This window comes from Osmia bicornis, chromosome 8 (genome assembly GCF_907164935.1).
Source record: "Osmia bicornis bicornis chromosome 8, iOsmBic2.1, whole genome shotgun sequence".
Taxonomy (NCBI): Eukaryota; Metazoa; Arthropoda; class Insecta; order Hymenoptera; family Megachilidae; genus Osmia; species Osmia bicornis.
In genome coordinates, this window is record NC_060223.1 from 5156169 (window position 1) to 5179723 (window position 23555).

A 23555-nucleotide genomic window follows, 5' to 3' on the forward strand; every position below is an offset into this window, starting at 1 on the left:
GTTCCATGCTCTGATAACGGTACCCGGAGGAGAACTGAATTTACGAGCTTGCGAAGTGTCCAGCTGCTCGTGAAATGTTAAGAAAGCAACTTTCCAAAGTTTGCCTGGGAATCTGCCGTTGAAGCTTTTCGTTGAAAAGTTGGGGAGGAAATTTTCTCTAAGTATCGGACCGTCTAAGATCGTTTACATTCTCCGAGAAAAATTCAAATAAATTCAATATTTTTATTTAAAAATCGATATTAATTCTGACAAAGCTTGTAGTTATTTTTTCCTTAGAAAAGAATGTTAATTTTTTTTTGTGAAATATAAAATTAAGAAGATTCATGAATAAATTATTCCCTGTTTCGATTGTAACTTTAGAAGAGATTATGATACTGAGCCCCGGATGAAAGGAACTTCTGAAAATTGTAGCAAGTGTCGATAAACTTAGTCGACAGACATCGTGAAAAGTTAACTTCCGAAAGTTTTTGAGACGTTCAGGTGACTTTGGTATAAATCTAACTCGAACCTTAAATCAGGACTTTGATCCGAAAATTTCAAAAGAATCAAAAGTTAATATGGTGTAAAAAAATAACCACGTTAAATCTTTTTCTACTGATTTTGTTAGTGAAATTAACGAGCTCCGGAACGGACAGCAGAATTTTTTACAGACCAGAATTAACGAGGCTAAAATCGAACAAAAGAAACGAAACGGCTAGGATTAAATAACGTAGACTCGACGTATGGTAGGTTGAAAAAAATTCATTTATCCTGAACAAGCTACAAGCTGATCGAACTGTCCGTCAAAGCGTAAAACGAGAGTAATCCGATCGATCTGGACAGTATCAACATCAAACGCGAAACTATGTACAGCTTGATTTTTTCCTGTCGAACAATGGAACGAAAAATCAACGGAGATAAGAGTTACCAAACAATAAACGATTCTTTATTAACTCTATAGATCTCAAATTGTAATCTATATTTTTTATTTATATTTGACATGGAATCATCATCCGTTCATAAGTGACAGTTTTTGAAAAATTTTGTTTTCATAGAAAAATGTAATTCGGGTACTCGGTACGGTCGGGTCTGCATTCTTCGGGTCGACTCGGGTCGGGTCGGGTCGGGTCGGGTCGCATTGTTCGGGACAACCCCGACCCGGCCCGACCCGACCCGAGCTAAGCCGAGTCGAGGCAAGTCGAACTTATCCGAATCAATCCGAGCCGATTCAATATTTTCGAATCCTCGCACCCCTCTAATTAACACCTTAATTACCGGGGGCCACTAATGATCAACGTCTCAAATATAATATAATCAACTAATTAGTAGAAAGAAGGATATTCTGCTATCCCATAATAATAAATTACAGAAGATAAAAAATCCATTTTCTTAATAATTAAAATTCCAATATATCTGACTATCAACGACCCTTTCCCCTGTCCCATTTAAACATTAAAGAATCCAAATTAAAGATAACACGAGTTCATAATGTCAAGACAGGTAATAAAAAGCTCGAGCTTGTACAATGGTCATACGAATAAATATTATTCTTTCTGAAATACAGAGGATAATAGGGAGGATATAAAACAAGCTAGAAACGAACGTTTCAAGAGAGGAGATAATTAAAACCGAATGTACAGTCAGTCGAGAGGGAATCAAGGAAAAGTAAAAAGGGTGGATTCGACGAAACTCTGATGGAAATAACGACGGAATACGACTCGCAGATGTTAACCAATGCTCCCCGAGCAAGGAACGCTTTATTCGCGGATTGCGCTAGTTAAAAAACTGTCGCCAGAAATAACATTAACACGGGACGAGTTGTATTCGTTTCGTTCGAGCGACGGGCCACGAGTTAAATTTGTAAGATGCCATCCCTTATTGTTCTTTTACTAACCTGTTGACTGAGCAATGTAAAAAGAAGAATTCTATTCTATTCCTCTCTTTTTATTACTCCTCGTAAAGATAAATTTAATTCACCCATCTGCTGTTTACGCATCAACTTTTGATTCAATCTGACTTTTTATACGCAATCGACGTTTATTAATAATTACAAATAATAACTCGATTATTTTTCAACGTGAAACAACTTTTAATCCGACGAGGTATATTTAGTTTACCTTGAGTATTTTTTTTTGTCTAACGAACAGGTTGTTAAGAGGAAAGGAAAATTATCCATTAAGCTTTCGTTCGAGCGTGGCTTGTTTCTATTAAAATCGAAACACAAACAGACGAAAGTTTCCAAGGTAGTTATGTACTTTATTTGATGCACGTTGCGCGCCTTGATTAAATACTCGACAAACGGTACAACCTTGGCCAAATTAATAATCTCCGAACGTTATTAAGCTCGCCGATAAAGAAACGCTGACGCCAGACGGCAACAATTTTTCCAAACACTTTTTCCCGCCACGATAAACTTTCTAATTACGAAACTTCCACCGAACTAAAGTGTATCAACGGCACCGGATCAAAGTGATACTCGAGATCACGGTGTAAAAACTTCTCTTAATATCGCGGGAAACAAAATACAAAGTGAAATAGAAAGGAAAAGAGAGGAGAAACATCATACTGGATCCTCTCAATTTCCTGCTGACTCGTTATTAGCTTCGAGGCGACCAACTTTTGGCGAGAAATTCTCGTTGATGAATAAAAATTATTTTAGTACTAAAAACCGAGAAATATTTGTTAAAAAATTGTAGAATTTATTGGAAAAAAAATATAAATATTCCCTTGTCTTCTTCTTGGTGATATTCTTGTGGTTTGATTGAAACAAAGATTAGGGTAACGTATACAGTTATCGATCCCTAATTTTTAAATAAAAGAATTTCATGTGTTGGAAGAATAATTCTTAGAGGAACAATGAAAATAATATAAAATACAAAATTAAATTGAAATTATGGCTTTCTCCATGGTCCGCCATTTATGCGCAATCAACAACAGTATCTTTGTTTCAAGCAAACCACAAGAATATCTCCAAGAAGAAGACAAAGATCAAGAGCAAGAAAGGAGAAGCATGAAGCCTGAATGGAAAGCCATGACCCTGACCAAGGAAACGATCAGTCTAAAGAATCGCATCGTGGAAACGGATTTTCCGGTTCGATCCTTCTGGACACGATGGCAGCACCGACCGTCAAGATAGAAGCGTCTCGTGTAGAAAGGAAAATCGTCGTTTTAGAGACGATCTAAATTTAAGTTTCAGATTTATACACCTTCACTCACCGGCCATTGACTTTCCTCGGACTTGCTTTCAACCCTGCGCTTCAGCGAGCACCCATTCCTACCCCCCCTCCCACCCACCCACCTCACCCCAACAAGTAGATGCGACTCTAACTCACGATTTTTCTCCCTTATTTCATGCTGCAGGCCTGGGCATAAATCATGCGAAATACCGAGTGAAAGACGACGGTACGGACGGTAAATCTTTTGGATAAGTCGATTGCTTTTGTTGTTAGGGTAATTGAAGACATTTCTATGGTTCTAACAACATCATACAATGGACAATTTAATGGCAAAAGATACGATTTATATTATTTTGTTTGATAAGATTGCAATTGTATTAGTAGAAAATATTTCTTTTGATTAATATTGAATGAAAATGTATTTGGATATTATTTCTTGTGGAAAAATAAAAATAGTGGAATTTTTTCTACAGTTTAACCCTCTATAACCAAAATTTGTTATTTTATTTAAAAAGATTCTAATAAAAGTGGAGAAAGCCCTAATTTTATATCTTAAATTTTACACTGTTCTACAATTTCTTTTAAAATTGAACCCTCTATAACCAAAATTTGTTATTTTATTTAATAAGATTCTAATAAAAATGGCAACAATTGTAGTGCTTTTTAGGTAAATAAAAATATAAGAACCTTCAGACGACGGACCATGGAGAAAGTCCTAATTTTATTTCCTACATTTTGGACTTGTTCTTTAAATAAATGATATATTTAGCTTTAAGTTAATGTCTTTGTACAAGTTTTGTAAATTATAATTAATGCTATGATAGAATTAATTAACTAAAGAATTATAAACTGATCATTAGAAATTCATAAACCTGGAATTCTTAATCCTATTCGAATGTATCATATTTTCTACTTTTTTAGAAAAAGGATCAATTATTATAATAGGGATCGATAACTGATCTATAATTTATAATATTCACAAACATTAAAAAATAATAGAAAATACGAACTATATTACAATTCTTTAGACAGGCGAAGAAAAATATCCAAGTCCATTCAACAAATCTCTGCTACATCGTAACAATCCGAATGAGAAACGGCGGTCATTGTACGCGGGAATGTTTATGTTGTTGCTGAGACAAGGAACACGGCAGCTGTGTCATTTGGTCGAAAGAGAAATAGCAGAAGTACACGAAAGACATCGTTCGCTCACGCGAAACGTCGCGACCGAATATCTTCATCGATTTGTACACCCAGTCACCCGTTCGCGAAGTTAAAGTAGAAAAGAAAAGAAAATATTATAGAAAACGTAGAAACGCGTACAAGACGGCTTATAATTCATCCAAGTTTCCCGAGAACTTGTGTCATTGTGCATGTCTCTATTGATCGTTCGCATCGTACCCGGTGTATAAATATTTCCGCACGATGAGATGTGCTTCCACTCTGTCGTTTCGATGATCGACGAGCTGTTGGATTATGCATTCGAAACTACCCGCGTTAGAACCGGGATTCCTCCTGTTTGTTACAGGTCAAACGGACTTCGATATCGCGCACCCATTGTGTACCGATTTTAAACGATTCACCCTCGTCATCGGAAAATGATTGATTAACGAGCGCTGATTATATAGAACAATTTCCTGTTAATTGGAAAAATATCGACACCTACGATAACTGTATTCATTGAACTTCGAACGGCGGACCATGGAGAGAGGCCCAACTTTCATCTAAATTTTATACGGTTCTATAAATTATTCTTCCAATTTTGAAAATATGAATGAAATTCAAATTCCTCGATTTTTGAAATACAGTGGCGATGAAAAGTTTCGGTCCTGGCAGATTTTTTTTCATATTTTGATTTCAGGAGGAATGAACATAACTTTAAATAAAATAATATATTTTACTGTAAATAATTTTTGGTAATGATTAAAAAAAAACTAATCCATTTTTTATTTAACAAAAAGCAAAAGCAAAATCATAAATATCGGGCCAGGTCGCTTCAAATCACAGAAATTAATTGAATCACTGGAAAATACTTAAAAAAACATTTGGCCCGTAACTTTTGATCGCCACTGTATCTGCAATTTTATATAAAAAGGAATAGAGATACGCGTGCACGACTGAATCGAAAATCCTGAAAATTAGTCGAATCAAAGGGAACTGCACAGTGTATGAAAGAGCCCGCTTTTAGCACATGAAAGATGCATACAAATGTATCAAAAACCGCCGCAATTTTGCAGATTCAAATGCTCGATACAACTGCGAAAACAAGCGTGATATGTATAAGCCCGTGAAAAATTGAAACACGAAGAGCTTTCAATATTTCACGAAACCAAAAGTCATATCAATGCATTATTAATACTCGGAAACGTTAATCCTTCGCAAAAGATTAATTCTACATCCATCAAACATTCTGCAAATATTAAAAATTCCGTTCGAAAGGTACAGATTCGAGTGGAAATATACGGTTATCCAAATTGTGTGTCATATCTTCAAATTGAAATAAAACACAAAGTATTTGATTTTAATACAAAGTCTATTTTATGACATTAATTATAAAAAACAATATCATTCAACAGTCCTTCTTCAATTTTTTTTTGCAAGCTTGATACCAGTAACTTTTCACGAAGAGGAAATACCAATTGCCACCAAGATCGGATGATTTAACACCATTAGATTTCTTTATGGGATTTATGGAAAGTGAAGTTTACGCCAATAATCCAAAGACTATTCAATAAAATCACTATTGATGAAATTGAATTCCACTTGTGTGAAAATATAATGAAAAATTGGGTGGAGAACATTTAAATAATATTTAGTTAGACTTTGTGTTAGAATAAAGAAACCATAAAAGAATCACATACTTTGCGTTTTATTTCAATTTGAAGATGTGAGACTCAATTTGGATAACCCTATATTTTATGAACTTCCAAGGAGAACTGTTCAAAACAGACCTCCACGAGAGTTTCTTTAAAAGGGAAGGCGTACAAATGTGCCAGATCGGCTGACAGAATTACGCGAATGCCTTCGGGAATGAGAATTCACTTCTGGTCATTATATCTGCTCATAAATTTCACGAAATCTCGTGTAATTCCTTTGAATTTTATTTCTCCCCCAGCTTACTTTATTTCACCTACTATTCTACGATTCTTCCATTTTTTATCTCCCTAATAGCTCTAATTAATATTCGGATAATAGTGGCACAGGAATAAAATGAAATATCGTTGCTTTTATGTTCCATTATCGTTAATAATTTGTTCGAATATAATGAACAGATTGGGACAAATATTGAACGTTTTTCGATTCCTTGTTTATTACCCGATAAATTATCGCTGTTAATGAAATATATGAATTACGCGTAATGTACAAGCGACAAGTATACTTAAGTATCGTGCTCTTCGAATATTAATACGAGCCACAGCGAGGAGCGAAATAAATTCGAAGGATCGTCGATAAAATATCGTCGGTGGTGTAGTTTATCACTAATCTCGAAGGAAAACGCGGCTGGTGGTGTTACAAGCATCGAGAATTATAGTTGTTAGCTGTTCCAACGGAAATATCGGTTTCTAATATATCAAACCGAGACGAAGAGGCGATTACCGGGCTTTCAACGGGCAGCTTCAGTTTCAAGATCCGAAACGCTTGCTTTTACTTGCTCTTTCTCTATTTCTACTTTTGTTTTAGGTGGTATTATGGTCCCCTGCGGGCTATTTTCGGCTTCTAAAGAATTTTCATATTGTGACCAAGATATTTTCTATTCTCTTCTTTTATCACTGATAACCTTATCAGTTTACTTGCATTTTAAGAAAAATTCAGAGAATAACAAATTAATTCGGTGCCTTTATTTATTTATAACGCCTTCTTAAGTAGTATTTTAGATTTGAATATTTTCCCAAGCTTCTGTGTATTTAAAAACTAGTGTGGGAATATAAAGAAAATGTAAAGTAATTTGAGGAATATTAAATATTAGATATACAAATTAATTTGGTGCCTTTAGTATTACGCTTTAATTCTTAAGTACTAGTTTGAATTTGAAATTTTTCCGAGCTTCTGTGTATTTGAAAAGTGGCGTGAGAATATTAAGAAAAATGTAAATCAATTTGAAGAATATTAAATATTAAGTGTACAAATTAATTTGATGTATCTTAATTCTGAAGTACTATTTGAAAAGTGGCGTGAGAATATAATTTTAAAAGTAAATCTTCAATTAAAAATACAAGGCACAGAATTAATTTGTATAATTAATACTAAACGCTAGAACTACCGGCGTTCAATGCACTTTAAAATTAAAAATAAAATAAGAAAATAGATAAATCCTTTATCTCAACAAACCAGTTTAATAAATTTTATCATTTAAAATAAAAAAACTAAAAGAAGTCATTTTGACCCCTTTGCTAGTTCTGTTACTAAATTAAACTAGGGATCATATTATCTTCCTTTCCCCTTCTAATTTTCCAAAATTTCTTCAACATTTGAATTCCCTAAAACTCTAGTTTTTCAAAAGGCATTCCATTTTTTTCTAAGAACGAAAAAAACGCAATGAATCATTTCTGTTCATTATCCGTCGACGGTTTTAAAATCAAAAGCTCGCGTGCGAAAGCAAGAAAGACGTAATTACTAGCACATTCACGGTTTTTGCGCTCGTAAATATGTTGAAAGATCGTGTGTAAACGTCGGACGAGGGATCGACGTAAAGCAGGTAGTTACGCGTTTATCTCATCGCCGCGCAAAGATGAGTAATTTAAACGTAATCTTTTCTCCTGGACGCCCGTTAACGATCGATCAGTCTCGGTCGATTATTTACGGACGCGGGTTATCATCGAACGTATCGATAAACCGTGGCTCCTTCGAGCTGCTTATTGACAATAAAATCGCTCCTTTCCGTCGATTATTCCCGTGCTCGATGAATGGAAACTCGTAACCGAGTACTCGGCTCCGAGCGATGGTAAATTGCTCGGTGTGGGCGACGCGTGACACGGCCAATCGTGAGAAATATTCAACTTTGATACGCGGAGAATAAAATCTATTACCTGCGTTCCATGACATACGAATGGGTAGGATGGATTGATACATGAAAACAGTTTCTGCATTTGTCGTCAGATCGCAATTTCTACTTTCTCGATAGTCCCTGAACTTCACTTTGAGAGACACAAAATTATTGACTTTTCATTATATTTTCTGATAGTATTTGACGAGAGGAATCCAAAAATACCAGGTTCAAGCTCAGGTTATATTCATGTAAAGTTAAGCGTTTTTAATGTTGACGCCATATTGATTTCGATTTGTAATTAGACCAATCAGCGGAGTCGTTGCTTCGAAATAGATCACGTGAGCCCAGTCATTCCGGTGGGAAAATCAAATAGTTGATTTTAATTATAGAGCAATTATAAATGTTGATTGATGAGGTTGGTTAGGTTATATATTTTCTAATTTGAATATTTTCAAAGTATTTCTAAGTACATTTTCTTTCCCTTGAATTAAGTAAGTTCGATGATCGAGACAAGTGTAGATAAAGACATTTGACTTCCCGTCAAAATGGCCGTCCACGTGACTCCGCTCATTGGAGGAATTATGAGTAGAAATCAAAATGGCGTCAAAGTAACCTCTTAAAATATAATTAAAACGCAGAACTTTTGAATGCTTGAATCTCTGAGCATAAAGTTATTATTTTTGGATTCTACTCGGCAACAATTTTATGCCCCCCAAAGTAAAGTTCAAATAAAATAACATTTCAAATATTCTTTTACAATAAAAAATAAATTATTCTAATAATTTATTAGTTTCAATGGATATGCCAAAGGTATCCAAAGGGAGTAGAAAATGATTTCACTAAAAATCACATCGGAAAATCTTTGACGAGACTGAAAAACGCGAAAACTAATTTCGTTTGAAAGCACGCTTTCTCGGAATAAAAACGCGCGCATAATCGTTGGGAATAATTAAACGGGGTTGGACGAAGTGGTAATTAAAAGTGAGCCCATTAATTCGGCACACGGGACCTGGTAGCGTTTGAAATTGTTTACAAACTAAAGTACACGTCGGTGGAGGCTTTTAAATGTTCGTAATTACGGGGCAGCTGGTGTCGGGTTACACTCGAAATTAGAATAGCGAAGCGACAAACGAGTAATAAATACAAACGCTCCGATCAATCTCCCTCCTCTCTCTCTCCCCTTTTCCCCCTTTTACAAAAATAAACCGTAGAATTTTCAGGGAAAAAAAAAGGAAAGGAAAATACGTCGCTGAAAATCGCGCTACGCTCGCTAGCGAATTGCATTCAAATTTTTATGAACCTCGCGCCCGTTTAACTGAACCGACGATGGAAAAGGTCGTATTTCGAGTGTTTGAACGTTTCAATAGGACGAAAATTCACATTTTATAGCGGATTTACAGGGTATTTTTCCAATCCTCCCTACTGTAAACCTGTCCTTCGTTCGTTAAAGAGGAATTGATATTTATTTTGTAAAGTTACCGTAAAATGTGAGCGCGATAAAATTCAAAGCTTTCTCTCGAATCGTTTAGTACGTGGAACAAATTTAAAAAAAAAAGAGAAAGATTAAACATCAATGTTTATTCGTGCGCTTCATTTAAACGGTTGATTGCTGCGGGGGTTTTTTTTATTGGAGATTTATTTTTTGAAGGATTATTCCTGTTATTAGTATTCTTGCGCCCGGGGGCATGTTACGGCGAACAATTTTTAGCGATAGAATCAGAATTTTATAATTAATAATATTGGTACCTAATGCGAAGAAATACTCTCAAAAGACAAAAATATAACTTCTAGCTTATATCACTTTCAACAATCACAGATCAATGATTGAACGAGCGAAAAATGATTCTTCAATCCGAAAAACGTTAAGCCGGATTATCAAACCGGATTCTTATTGAAGAAGCAGAGCACAGAAACATCGAATTGAATATCGTTCCGCGAAGGTAAACAGAGTTCACCCTACAATCTCGAGAACGGATTAACGTCGGAAGTTCGTAGAAGTAATGGTGGAAAAATTCGTGAACCTATCGGACGAAAGGAGCAGCCGTTTGAATTTCCAAACGATTTTCGCTAACGGAAACCGCGTCGTTTCATTCGGCAAACTAAACAGCAAAGTTCGGTCTGATTGTCGAGCCGACCGGGGAATACTTATGCAGTTCGATCGATTTTAAAAGGAACACTCGACAAAGTTTCCGCCGAGTCAATGGACCCTTTGCCACTTGTTGAATGTTTATAAAGCGGAATGTAAGTCGAAAGAGAGTAGTGCTCGTATTTCATTGCATATACGAGTTCCATTTACTTGAAAATTTAAAAAAAAAAATTGTAATATTGTGAAGCACTTTATTGCTGAAGTCAAGACGCGAATATTTGATCGATTAAGGTAACAAGATTATTGATTCCTATATAATAATTAACCTTTTTGCTAAAAAAATAGAAGATATAATATAAATTATAATTCTATTCGGAACAGAAAGATAATTATATCTTATTTTTTTTGGCTTTCTCCATGGTTCGTCGTTTTGGGACTCTCTCCATGGTCCGCCGCCAAAGAACGATTAATTTCTATAGAAATATTGCAAAATACCACGTATGATATATCAAATTAAAGCTTAAAGATTGGCACAAAGCTTTCATGAATATCTTTTATAGAAAATGAGCGATCGTTAGGTATAGCGAAGCTATAGAGGCTATAGACTCTTTTTTAGGAGAAGGGTTAATCGTTGTACAGAGATCAATAACAGTATATGTTAACCTAGTGAGTGTATATTATTTTTTATATATAATTTCATTTTTTAACACTTTGAAACACGTTGACTGCCATAGCGAAATTAAGCATTTGCAGTGTTCTAATTGAAAATCTAATTATTAAGAATAGGAATAATTTAAAAATTTCAAATTTCAAGCTTTCTGTTTGCTATTTTACATTATTTGTACAATAGCAATACAAATAATGCAATATTATTTAAAATGATGATTTTCTATCGTTTTCTTTTAATTATTCAGGCATGTGTAATTTCCGGTGACCTCCATAGCATTCGACGTGTTAAAAATAACAGAAAGGAAAGCAACAAGCTCGATAGTCGTAGAAAAATAGGGAAAATCGAACTATCGCGCGCTCGAATCTCATACCTTTATCCTTCATCTTCGATTTCGATTTTTGCATGCGACAAAACGAATCGGGTAATCTGAAAACGGGAAACTGGACGTTCCTAATCCGGATCACGCGTGTCCAGAATGAGATCGGACTCTGGAATGGGATTCGACGGACAGAACGAAATGAACCTCGCGTCGACGATTTTTCCATTCGAATTTCGGCGCAAGCTTTGCTCTCTTTCCTTCGTTCCTTTTTCACCCCCCGTGAAAAACGAGACACCGCTCGATATTTATTTTCCAGGAAACGTAAATACAACCGTCTATTTTTTATCGTTCGACTATTTAGATATGCGTGCCCCTCGTATTCGATTTGGCCAAAAGCGTTTTATTGAAAAAATAGTTCCTTTTACTCATTTTCAACTCTCAAACGATTGAATCCGATCAATAATTAGAGTAGAATTTAAAAAATCAAAATAATATGATATATAGAGTGTGAAATTAAATTTAAACAATTCAGATATTATTAAACATTTTGTTTTTTTAATATTGTACACCTTTTAAAAGATGTAGTTGTTAGGTTATTTTTCAAGAAAATTGTAGAACTTATACAAATAGTCTCATGTATTGTTAAGAAAATTGTTTAAAATAATAATTCTGAATAATAAAATTTATTCAAGATTTTAAATAATAGTACAAGGTTTGCATGGCATTTTTAGCAAAATAATCCTTTAAATTAGATATATTATTTATATTTGGGTATATAAAATAGATTCAATTTTTTAAAAGGCGTACAATATTATATTAGGCATTAAAATCTTCTTTTAAATGCTCTCAATTCTAATGCCTATGTTAGATGCGTAAGAATAATAATAATAATAGAAACTACACATGAATAGTATTCAGAATGGCTTCAAAACAATGAAACTCGGATGGCATTGTGTTGCCCTCGACACAACTGCAATCTGTATAAATATGTGTTTTGGATTCCTTTCCCTGCTACTTCCGTCGTTTCTTTTCATGTATCACCGTTTCAATGTAAACATAACCTTTTACGTTCGCCCATAAAAAAAGGGCACAATCACCGTGAGCAAGTCACGCGTACCCTTATATTTACATAAAGAAAATATATCTTCTTTATTGTGAACATCTCTGTTCATTTAACGATAAAAATAACACCAACAGAGCAATATTTTGTAAGAACTTTTCAAAATTTTACCATTGTTTGAGAAAATTATCAATATTCCATAATATTTATCAAATAAAAATTTCTGATAAAATTCTACGGTCACTAATTCGAATTCCAATATGGCGTAACGCAAACAATTGAAATAGCTCCGAGTTTCATTGTCTATCGAAACAACAGAGTCTTCCAATAAAATTATATGTTCAACGTTAATGACAACTTTATTGTAATAATAATAAAGTTTCGATCATGAATTTTACTTAATTCTTCTCGTATAAACGATAACCTACGTTAGTATCAAGGTAGAAGACTCCGGTGTCATCAAGACGTATCTCAATATTGTTATAACTTATTTGTTCATGCAAATAATTCATAAAAGTGATGGAAAATATTTCACTTACCTTTTAATACAGCTGTGAGAAGTAGCAGGATGAACAGCAAGTACAGTTTTCCGCAATTTCGACGTCCCATCGTGTCCTTAAAGAGGAGAACTCCGCAGCACGCAGTCAATTACGGTCGCACGAAATGCCACTTGAGAGTCTATCCGCAGTACACATCGTTCGACAATCGAAGCGAGTCCCGGCGCGTATCGATACGCGATTCAAATCGAAAACGCGTCACATCCCCGCACTCTTCTACCTAACCTCACAATCGAATTTTCCCGTTGGTCGTTAAACAAAGTTAACCCCGACTTGATTTATTTACGCGTCTAGAATTCACGGTAAACGAAACGGAGATTGAAGAAACGACTCGAATAAACCGTTAATAAATGCCAGATTGTTCGACACGGTCAACTTCACACGCGACACTTTTTGAACAGTTTTTAAACCGGCGGAACGTTCCAGTTCGCGTTTGCACGGAACACGAAACGGTGGAACGTTAATTCGCGCCAAAACGTCATTCGCACCCTTTTCTTTATCACGCTCGATTTTCGTATCACTGCCGTATCGAATCACGATTATTATTTGTTAACGATACCAGAGACGTGCTCGATTAAAGTAGAGATCCTCGAATGAAATGTATCTTTCCGAACCGTTTGTCAATGAATTTTATCGGACACAAATGCTAGAACGATTAGTAAAGTTCACTGTTTTTGTATTAAATATATAAAAATCTATCGTTTTTAAACACCGTCGATGATGTACGAGCGAAACGAATCAGGAGAACACCGTAGCACATCCGTACTCGCGAAGGATTCGCACGACACTGACCCCTCTGCTTGCCGCGGTCGGCGCGCCAGCGATCACAGATGGCGCATGCGTACCAGGACCTCTGATAAACCAAGGGATTCGGCTTCGCGGCTCGATTGCAACAAGTTGCTGCGCGTGGCTCTCCAACTCTAGGAACGTGCAATCATTGAATGCAGTCGACACGTACGCGAACGGCATAATAAAGTGCAATCGGCTGCATGCTGCCTTCTTGTCGACGCACAGGTGTAATAAAATTAAAACTCCTGCACGCCGCATGCACCACTTTTGGTAATGCTGCCGGTGTACCGACCGAAGGAAAAAGCTATTTCCAAGTATGAGCTCATGCTCTTTTTAGAGAAATATTGCAAACGTTTCAGGGAATTATTTTTGTCCTAAAAAAAAAAATAATAAAAGTTAATAATTTTTTTCAAAATGTCCACTTCAAAATTGATATTATATTTAATATAATGAGATGGACATTTATTATTATAATTGATTGCATTTATTATATCGTACATACTAAAAAAGATACTGATATTAAAAGATAAATTGTATACTATAGCCTTTGTTATCTGGACTTAACTGGACTCTCGGTGTTCGTGGTTAACGAGCCATCGGAGCTATAACAGACATTCTGTAATTAAAATTGAAATTAGTTTAAAATTATTCATTATATATATTAACATAGTAACTTCATAATTATAGGTACATACTTTAATATGTGGACGTTCCTTGGGGTAATTTGATAGAGTTGCTAAAACGGACTTAGCGAACCTTTTCTTTCTGCAGAAAAATAATGTCTAATTATATTACTTTAATTTTAAGGAGTAATTGGGGACAGATTTATACTCACTGATATCCTCTGCTACTGTTACTAACTTCAACCGTATCTTTGCTACTATAACTGATTGCTGCTAAACAACGTTCCTCGTCCACACAACGATCCTGACATTTACCAAACTTGCCTTTCCAATACTCTTTGAACTTATCCAGCAACCCTTTACGTGCCACTCCGGACATGCATGTGTCAGCCTCGCAGTATTCCTTATTTTCATACAGAACAGCAACCCTGATTAGGTGAAAAGAAAGAAAATGTTATTCTGAATTTTTAAATTTTCAAATTTCCAAGAGACCCCCTCTAGAAATAATTCTAGTTAAAAGTATGTCCTTAAAGTGACTTTTATATTTATCCCGATACCACTACCAGAAGTACAATCTAAAATAATTCAATTTTCCCTCGCAACATCCTATTCCATCCCCTGCTCCAAAACCCTCCCCCCAGTTCCAGGGGACACTCTGCATACTAATGGAAAGTGATTTTCATAAACCAGCATCGAGGGAGTAGAGGAAAACGTACGGAGGATCCTGCGGCTCGCTGGAACCACATTCGTCCGAGTGTTTCCTGAGGAATCTGTAGCAGACGACGCTCAGACCGACCAGCAACCACACCAGCAACGCGCTCACCGTGGCAATCGATATCAATTCGGTCGTCCCCAACGCGATACCCGCCTCGTCGTCTAAATTCAGCAAGAAATCCCGACGACATTAGAAAGCTGAAAAATTCGTTGCACCAAAGGTGGAGCAACGCTTTCTCCTTCACCTTTGTAGAGCGGTCGCACGCCTTCCTCGGGATCCGCGGCCGATGGCGCGCCTATTTTGGGCATCATCTGATAGGCTCCGCTTTTTCTCCAGTTCGCGGGACCGGTTCCCACTCCTGACAAGAAAAAACGATGGATCAATGGAAGGGGTTGGAAAATCGAGCGATGAGATAAAGGGATGAAAAAGATACCAGACTCCTCCAGGGTGGAGATCACCCTCAGAACACCGCCGAACGCAGGGTACCATTTGTCGTCGTCAAGGTGTCGTTGCACCTGAAAGAACGTTCGAAATCGTCAGAATGAATTTTTATAGGATTTCGAATGGGTTTTTATGGTTCTTAGCAAATGGCTGTGATGATCTTTTGGGAATTATTATTATTATAAATTGAATTTGAAATGCCACTTTCGGTCACAGCGACTCACAACGTACGGATTGCTGCAGCCAACTGTAAAGTTCTTGATTGAAGCTCTTCAATTCCGTTTTCGAACTAGATTTCGAGACGATGCATTTCACACTAGCTACGTAATATTTCACCAACACGAAAGCCGATCGTTCGTTGTACAGGGACTGCAAACTCTGGCTCTTAAACGGCAACGCGATGCTAAATAGAATTATTATTTAATATCGTTTTGTTAGTTGATGAAGGAAGAATGATTTTAGAGATTGATACCTATTTGGTTCGACGTCGTCGTCTAGAAAAGGAAGAGGAACGATAATTGATTCTTCGTTTCTTACAGATTCATCTTTATGCAATTTGTGCTTCGAGAACCTCTTCTTCTTCTTCGCGAAAGCAAAACGCTTAAGTTCTCGTTTGTTGTGAGTGATTGAAGCTGCGAGAAAGAATTAAAATTCCAAGTTTAATTTAAAAAATTGTTCTATTATGAAAATAAGAAGGTGGTAAGCTTAAAAATTTTAAATTGATGATAACTTTAGAATTGTCTTTCAAGGCAGCTTCACTCTAGCGGTCACAGTACGGTCAAACATCGGTCAATATCTCTTAAACCAATTGAAAATTTATTGTTCCAATTGAGAACGTTCACAGTACGCGGTTCGGTTAAGTTAAATTTAAATCCATTGACCGTGAAATCGGGTTGTTAGCATCGAGATCGCAACAGCCTTCTGATCCAAAAAACGGCGGACCAGGGAGAGCGTCCCAATACAGCGCATCATAAAGAAAGCCCCTAAACGGCGGACCATGAAGAGAGCCACAATTCTAATTCAATCCTATACTTTATATAGAGTTAAAGCATGCTTGAAAAGCGACATTATTCTTTTTTGGAGTGAATAAATATAAATAAATAAAAACTGCCACAGGAAGGGATTTGATCGTTCCTGATCTTGACTAATCGTAATTTGACCGTACCTTTGACCATTATTCTCAAACATATGTATCTAATTTAAATATCTAATTTAATATCTTAGTATCTAATTAAAAAAATAAAAGAAGAAATTTTCCTAAATATACGGAGAATCTAGAAACTCGTCTGCGCGGTTTCCACGGTCAACGAACGGGACCGATTTCTCGGAAAGCTCGATTGGCGCAATCTTCATCGAACAATCGACTGTTCCGACTGAATATTTTATAGTACACAACGATGTTCTTACACGCGGGGTAAGTAATAATCCCGTGGCACGCAACGGACGTTCTCGGCGGTGTGATCACGATCGAGGGAATTTTCGCGTGTCTGATCTCTCTCGAAGGCTTCAGCCATCCGGCACCGTTGCTCCTCAGGAAAAGCTTCAGCTGGTCGTGGAGCTCGAACAGCTTCCTCGCGTTTCGATACTTTATGTTACCCGCGTAATAGGAGTGTCTGGTGAGAGGTAGTATGTAAACTTGCAAGTAGCCGCCCATCGTGTCTGCCAGAGCTTTCAGCATCAGGTGCTTCGTTTTTCCCAGTGACAGCTTCCGCACGCTTTCCAGGCAAATGTGAAAGTAATCCATCAGCAGAGCTATGTACCGATCGTTCTCATAATTTAGAACTTTCACCTGCGGGGAACAGTGACGAGGGATACGTGATCAGAAAAGTTTTTTCCACGGACAATCGATGACGGGGGATGAAACAAATGTTTATTGATTTTTATATTTTTCGTAAGGAATAAGGGATATTTGGAAAGATAAATAAATAGATAAATAAAAAATGAAAAAATATACATAGATTTTACCTTGGAATATCAAAATATTAAGTAAATTAGAAATCCAATCGATGACGCACCATATGCGTCTTAGGAAGAAATTGATATTATCAGCCTGAAAAAATTCAAAAGAAAAAAGCCTGTAATAATCATAATTAATGGTCATTTGAATTTGAAATTAAATATGAATAGTCTTCGTGTTACAATAATACCCTGATCATGAATGGGTGAAAGAGGGCGTGATGGCACCTTCATTTCAGCATATGCAGAGTGTGGCTGTAATGATATGGTAAAATGGGATATGAATTGATTCATCATGGAAGAATGAATAAAAAACATGGAATAAAGTTCATTGATACGAGGCTTCGTTATCGAGAAAATTAATTTTGAAAGTTCATTAAGGACACTGTACTAATGATCGATTCGATCCTCCTACAGAAGTATCTCCTACTTCAGTTCTATAGTCGGATAATTACTACACTTCCAATAAAGTTAGATGTTTCCTAATTAACAGAATAAACTCGATACAAGTATACCTTTGGTAACAAATCTTGAAACATCCGTCGACTGTTCAAAATAATAAACTCCTCCGTAGTCCAGCACTGTTTAGCAGCATCACTTTTCTCAAATAATACCGTGCCTATGTTTTGTTCGTGTTTAAAAGTATTGGCAGCCATCGCTCTAACAAGAATAGTCAAATAGAATTATAAAATTATTTAAAGAAATAAATTATTCTAATTGCCTCAAAATTATATAATTTAATGTTGATGTCAATGTATTTAGGAGAGAGTACCTTTCTATCTTAACCAGAGTAGCTGCTACAAATACCGTAAGAAACCATAGGAAGCATGATTTCATACTCCAATCGGTGAATTCCGATCAGCACTTTTCCTTTTAGAATTCTGGAAAATTTGTACCGATTCCTTGAGTGTTCCCTAATCATCTCGTCGCAACTTTCTCTCGTTTGTTACGCGACTAATTTCACAATTATCGCGAACGATCAATCGACGAATTATAAATGAACGTATACGCTTAATATGAATTATCATTTCTTTTAAATTCTTACAGTGTTTACATTAAACTCCAACTTTACATCCGACGAAACATTTCGTACAAAACGCTTCTAGTTTTGTAAAAGCATTTTTTGGAAGATCTAAATCGTCCCTGTCACGATGAAAAGGATTACAGAATCTTTACAATAAGGTGTACTTATTTTACATAACTGGTGTGCTACTTTCGAACATGACAAAGAGAGTAGAAATCCTTCGACCTCTAACATCGTCTTCGTGAATTCATTTTCAAGTACCAAAGGCTGCTTTGGAATGGAGAATTACGAGTTCGATGGTTTCATTTTACACAGGAATCGCAGGTGCAACATCTTCACTTCGTCCTTGTTCAGCTTCACGACGCCTTCTTGATTATCTATAGACAGCAACGTGCCGACCGCTTCTCTGTCCTCGCCGATGATTACTTTCACTCGGTCCCCGCGAGATGGTACCACCGGTTCCAGTTCCTCGCAGACCAGGTTCACGACCCTGTCTTCCACCGGTAGGAACACGGCGCACATGCCTCCCTGTTAGCAAAATATGTTGATGAAAATTCAATCATTTCTACAGAAGCTTCGAGGAAAAATACTCACGGATATTCCTCGAATAACACCCTGTTGACCAGCAAGAGCAGGATCCTGATGAGAGTCCCGGATCCGAACCTCGATGTCCGTGGTGTGCCACTCGGTTCCTCCCACGATCCCAGCACCCACGCCAGTGTCGAGACCTGCACCTGGTGTTTGTGGATTATATGGACTGCCTGCAACTCCTTCACCGAACAACGTAAGAAACATGCAGAACGCAACCGTGAAAACGACCGGACAGAACGCTTACCGGGTGTCATAGGACTGTAACCCATCGGTGAGGGCGTAGCAAAGGCTCCATGGGGACTGGTAGTGTATCCGGTACCACTTGGCGAGGGAGTAGCGACGTATCCTGCCGGACTAGGACTCGCGGTAGCGCTTCCCGCTGGACTAGGACTCGGCTGATACGAGCTGAAGCTTTGCTCCGAACCGTACATGGTACCAGGTGTCTGGGGCGTGAATGGCCCACCGGTTGGTGGATAACCTGGCGCGTAGCCAGGAGATCCACCTTCTTCCATACTGTAACCGTCGAAGTCGTTCGTTCTTGCAGGGGTATTGGTCACTGCTGGATCCCAGGCACCTGACTGTCCTGGTGTACGAGAGCCATCGTGCGATGGAGTCATTGAACCATAATGAGGAGTACGGGAACCATCTACAGAAATGTTCAGAATTAATGTCCGAAGGCGTGTGTCAGTACTTTGATTTTTGATATTTGGTTTTGCATACTCACTTTCGTACATAGGCGTCTGAGAACCATGCATGGGTGTCTTGGACCCATCTCTGGCGTACATCGGTGTCTGACCACCCACGCCGTACGCAGGTGTCCTGTTGTAACTGCTGAAACCACCGTCCTTCGTTGGAACGCCGACGTTCGCAATGTGAGACCTGTCCACGGAGATGGTTTGACAAGTGGAATGCAACTCCACTCGGGCAGTTGTTTCTGTAGCGTCTTTCACTATGCCGACGTTTCCTTTGTACGGTCCTCCTGTTATTTTGATGGTGGTTCCTATGAGTTCTCTGTCGCGTCTGGCTCCACCCCCGCGGCCTCTGCCTCTTCCTCCACCTCCGCCGCCTCCTCCTCTTCCAAAACCACCACTGTGAAAATGATCTTTATTAAAATACAATGATTATTAATAACAGAAATAAGTTAGAATATTACTAACCCGCTAGGATGCATTGGAGATGTGATTCTAGGCGACATAAATCCTGCCACCGGTGACATGGACGATATATTGGACTTATTCCCACCAGACAGTTGCAAGTGCCTCGTCTTACAAACGAATATTCCACCGTTGTCGACGAACATCCTCGAGTGCAAGAAAGCAAAGCTTCTGTACAGGTGTTTGATCTCGCCTCCTCTTCCAGCGTGCGGTCCATCGACAACCTTGACGATATCTTTCTTTTGTATAGTATTTTGCTGAGAATCTAACGCCACCGCGTTTCTGTTTTCGCGACGTTTCGTGAGACCCTGGGGCCTAGCCTCGATCACCTTCCCGTGCATTGAGAGCACGTGGAAGTTCTCGCGCTCTAAACGAACGATTACCCCTACTGTTTGCGCGTCTAATTGAACTAAATCGCCCCATTGGAATTGACCTAAGCTGTCCACACCGGTTGCCATGTCCGAGCAGAGTTGTAAATCCCTTGGAAGGACCTCGAGCTCGTGCATGGATAAGTCAGAAAATAAAACCACGCGGTTTTGTTCTACTCGGACTATTAAACCAGTGTCGCCTTCGTATCTTCCTGCTACCACCTAAGCAATTATTTGTATTAGTCTATGAATTTTATATCAGAAGAGGTTTTGTATATTTGTTTTGTGTTCCTTTGTTTCTACCTTAACGTGATCACCCATGGTGAAATATTTCCTCAACTCTGAAGCTTGGAACTCCAATGCTTCTTTGAGCTCCTCGTGTTTCGGCATCACCATTATCATGTTCCCATCTATAGACACGATCTTTCCTTGCAAGTTTATTAATTCACCCTCGCACACCTCGACGTTATCCCCTGTGCTAAAGGAATGAGTGACCGCTGCATCCTCTTTATTCCCAGCACCTCCAGTTCCTGGGCCTCCGGTTATGTCTAACTCGACACCTTCCGGTGCCTCTTCAAACCTCTCCAGTTCAGACAGAGTTGGTTTCACACCCTCGGCGATAATCGCGCTTGTCGTAAAATTTTTGTACAAAAATCTGCAGCAAACAATGTTTCATTAAGAAAACTGGATACATTTAATGAATTGAATGATTCATTACGAAACGCACCCTTTTCTACTGTATCTGTTCCCTTCGAAAATCAAGAAATCACCGTCGCTGGTTACTTCTCCTCCAATTGCTCGAATCGCTTCCGGATCGAACGGTTTCGCCGGTGGTCTTCGTTTCTTTTTACGTTTCAAGGCTTCGGATTCACTCTGAGCCGTCCTCAATGCTCCACGCGGTCTAGTGTAGTCGATTCTGGGCAACAGTTTCAAGTGAACCTGGTTTTGTGCTAAATCAACGTAGTCAACCTGAGCAATGTCGTCTTTATAAATTCCTCTCTTCAGTCTAACCCATTGTTTTGCCTTCAAGCCTGTCTGCTCTTTAACGACGCGCAAGACATCGGTCATTTCTTTTATTGGTACCATTTGTTGCTTCCATATTCCCATTCTCAAATTTCCCACGTTTTCAATAGAAGCTTTTACGTGCGGTTGCTTGTAAGCTTCTATGTAAATGTAACCCTTTACTCCCTCTGGTGCAACGACGGATTTTATTTGAAGTGGTTCATCTAATAAATAAAATCATACGATTAGAAATACAATGGTTAATGAAGAATGATATAGTGATAGATTTTCGTACTTGAAAATTGATACGTTATGAATTTTCTCATTAGCAAAAGTACTGTAGCTTTCTCCTCTCCGATGCGGCATTTCACCATCCACAGGTTTGGGTCTTTTACACCTGGTAGCAATGTTTGCTGAGTAATTTCGTCGCTCATCTCTTCGCCGCCATCTCCAAAGTGCCGACTAGCCACCGACTCGTCGGCATACTTCTTTCTCAAGTATTCTTCTATTTCATCTTCCTTTTGAGAACTGGAAAAGATTACAATTATTAGTTTATGAATAAAGAATCGTAAGGTTGTTTTGATTTATAGATATTTACTCCCAAAGGTTGGTGCCTCTACGTCTGCCTTCGATTTCTCTGGCAGTAGGACCCAATTCATCCACCTCGTTTCCGACAATACCAATTTCTTGGGCACCTTCTTCCCATTCGTCTTCATCCTCGACTTCGTCGTCTACTTCAGCCTCTTCTATAATGAAATCACGGTATTTCTCTTTTTTCTTCCTCTTCCGAGGTCTGTCATCGTCTTCCTCCTCCTCCTCCTCATCGTATTCACTGCTTGCATCCAAATCTTCTCCTATAGAAAGATGTATAATACATTATTATACAGAAATGTCCACATTATATAATGCTACAATGTTTTTGTTTTACCTTCAGGCTCTTCTTCAGCTTCTGCAAGCTCTTCATCCCCGGATCTTGCTTCCTCTGCCTCGTCCCCTCTACCATCCTCAGACCTAAAGATTTAATAAATTGTAGTAATTCCTAATAAACGTTGTTACTTGAATAAAAAAATATACGTCTGTATAAAAATTAATGATTAATATGGAATAAAAAGCAGATCCAGATCTAACAATAAGTATGTCAGTGAGTTCCAAGCATGATTTTTAATATTTTGCCCAATAGATGTTACTTACCCAGAAGGTGATCTAGAACGTGATCGTGATCTAGACGGACTCCTGGATCTAGATCTAGACGGACTTCTGCTACGGGAAACGCTGCGAGATCTTTCGCCAACGCTGCCAGCATCGCTGCCAGCTGCAGATTTTACGGAGCGATTTTCCTCCTGATCGCTCTCGCTGCCTCCACCTGCTCGATCGCTTTCATTGTCGGACAAATTGCTCACCTCCGAATCCGACATTTTCAGCAAAAATTAAACTGTGCCTTCGTACATGCAAACGATCAAACAACAAACAGAAAAGTTTGGTTAGGCCAACGGGGCTTAATTCGTTCGAAGCACGGAACGAAAAAACCAATACACTGGAAACGTAAACGCTACCTACGCGCCCTTCTGATCTGCGGTAATGTGGGGTGATGGTAATGCAGATCGTGTGTCGGATGATTCCCACTGTAGGTAAAGGCGTGCTCTTCTTATCCCCACACAGTCAGGAAAATGGCGGATCGGACTCACCTGCGTTAATTTATTCGTAATATAAACATTTCTGCGAATCTTATGTCCAAATAAGCACTGGATTAACATTCTTTGGGTCGGATAGAGCAAAACGAGCACCCAGGGGATGTACTGTGCACCGATGACAAGATGTCCTATGAGAAGGCCGTAAATCTGCCTTTCTCAGGGGACATCTTGTCATCGGTGCACTATACAAGCCTCCAGAAAGAAGAAAATGCTTTTTTTTCTATTAATCGCTGTTATATTTTTTTCAAGAACTATGAGATTCTGAAGTGTACCACATTGCAAATATAATTTTACGGAAAGAAAATTAATAATAATGAATGCATGGTCAGTATTGTTTAATTATGTAGTTGGATGCAATAACTGAGAT

The 23555-nt window shown here is 37.9% G+C and overlaps 3 protein-coding genes across 4 annotated transcripts in view; all 3 read right to left on the reverse strand.

The window, feature by feature from the left end:
* Window positions 1-13634, reverse strand: part of LOC114877101 (tyrosine-protein kinase transmembrane receptor Ror) — a 226489-nt gene extending 212855 nt beyond the window's left edge. Inside the window, exon 1 of the mRNA XM_046286693.1 lies at window positions 12817-13634. Coding sequence (XP_046142649.1) covers window positions 12817-12886 — 70 coding nt within the window. The 5' untranslated portion in view covers window positions 12887-13634. The remainder of the gene's footprint in view (window positions 1-12816) is intronic.
* Window positions 13635-14173: 539 nt separating this feature from the next.
* Window positions 14174-16577, reverse strand: LOC114880214. The gene is made up of 9 exons (XM_046286673.1): window positions 16568-16577; window positions 15875-16034; window positions 15634-15805; window positions 15395-15476; window positions 15206-15319; window positions 14963-15122; window positions 14459-14674; window positions 14319-14388; window positions 14174-14239 (listed from the first exon to the last, which is right to left on the reverse strand). Exons 1-9 carry the CDS (start codon window positions 16575-16577, stop codon window positions 14174-14176), a joined length of 1050 nt encoding a protein of 349 aa, XP_046142629.1.
* A 1792-nt stretch (window positions 16578-18369) lies between these two features.
* Window positions 18370-23046, reverse strand: LOC114880213 (transcription elongation factor SPT5). 2 transcript variants are annotated; one of them, XM_029195982.2, is made up of 11 exons: window positions 22689-23046; window positions 22426-22508; window positions 22096-22351; window positions 21793-22025; window positions 21223-21721; window positions 20799-21150; window positions 20131-20717; window positions 19698-20062; window positions 19218-19619; window positions 18977-19116; window positions 18370-18910 (listed from the first exon to the last, which is right to left on the reverse strand). In XM_029195982.2, the coding sequence occupies exons 1-11, from the start codon at window positions 22910-22912 to the stop codon at window positions 18668-18670; spliced, it is 3384 nt and encodes a 1127-aa protein (XP_029051815.1). In that variant the 5' UTR covers window positions 22913-23046; the 3' UTR covers window positions 18370-18667. The 2 variants fall into 2 exon arrangements, with proteins under 2 accessions (XP_029051815.1, XP_029051814.1); XM_029195981.2 differs by having other exon boundaries at window positions 18977-19152; window positions 22689-23045.
* Between the last annotated feature and the right edge of the window lie 509 nt (window positions 23047-23555).

Excerpts from the sequence above, each read along its gene's own strand:
- LOC114880214 (XM_046286673.1), bottom strand. Across the intron at positions 15,123-15,205 it reads CGTGCGACCGCTCTACAAAG|ACGACGAGGCGGGTATCGCG; the intron begins GTGAAGGAGAAA and ends TGCTGAATTTAG. Across the intron at positions 14,389-14,458 it reads AACAGTAGCAGAGGATATCA|AAAGAAAAGGTTCGCTAAGT; the intron begins GTGAGTATAAAT and ends ATTTTTCTGCAG.
- LOC114880213 (XM_029195981.2), bottom strand. The coding sequence starts at position 22,912 with ATGTCGGATTCGGAGGTGAGCAATTTGTCCGACAATGAAAGCGATCGA. Across the intron at positions 20,063-20,130 it reads TCTCCAATGCATCCTAGCGG|TGGTGGTTTTGGAAGAGGAG; the intron begins GTTAGTAATATT and ends TCATTTTCACAG. Across the intron at positions 19,620-19,697 it reads TCAGACGCCTATGTACGAAA|ATGGTTCCCGTACTCCTCAT; the intron begins GTGAGTATGCAA and ends ACATTTCTGTAG.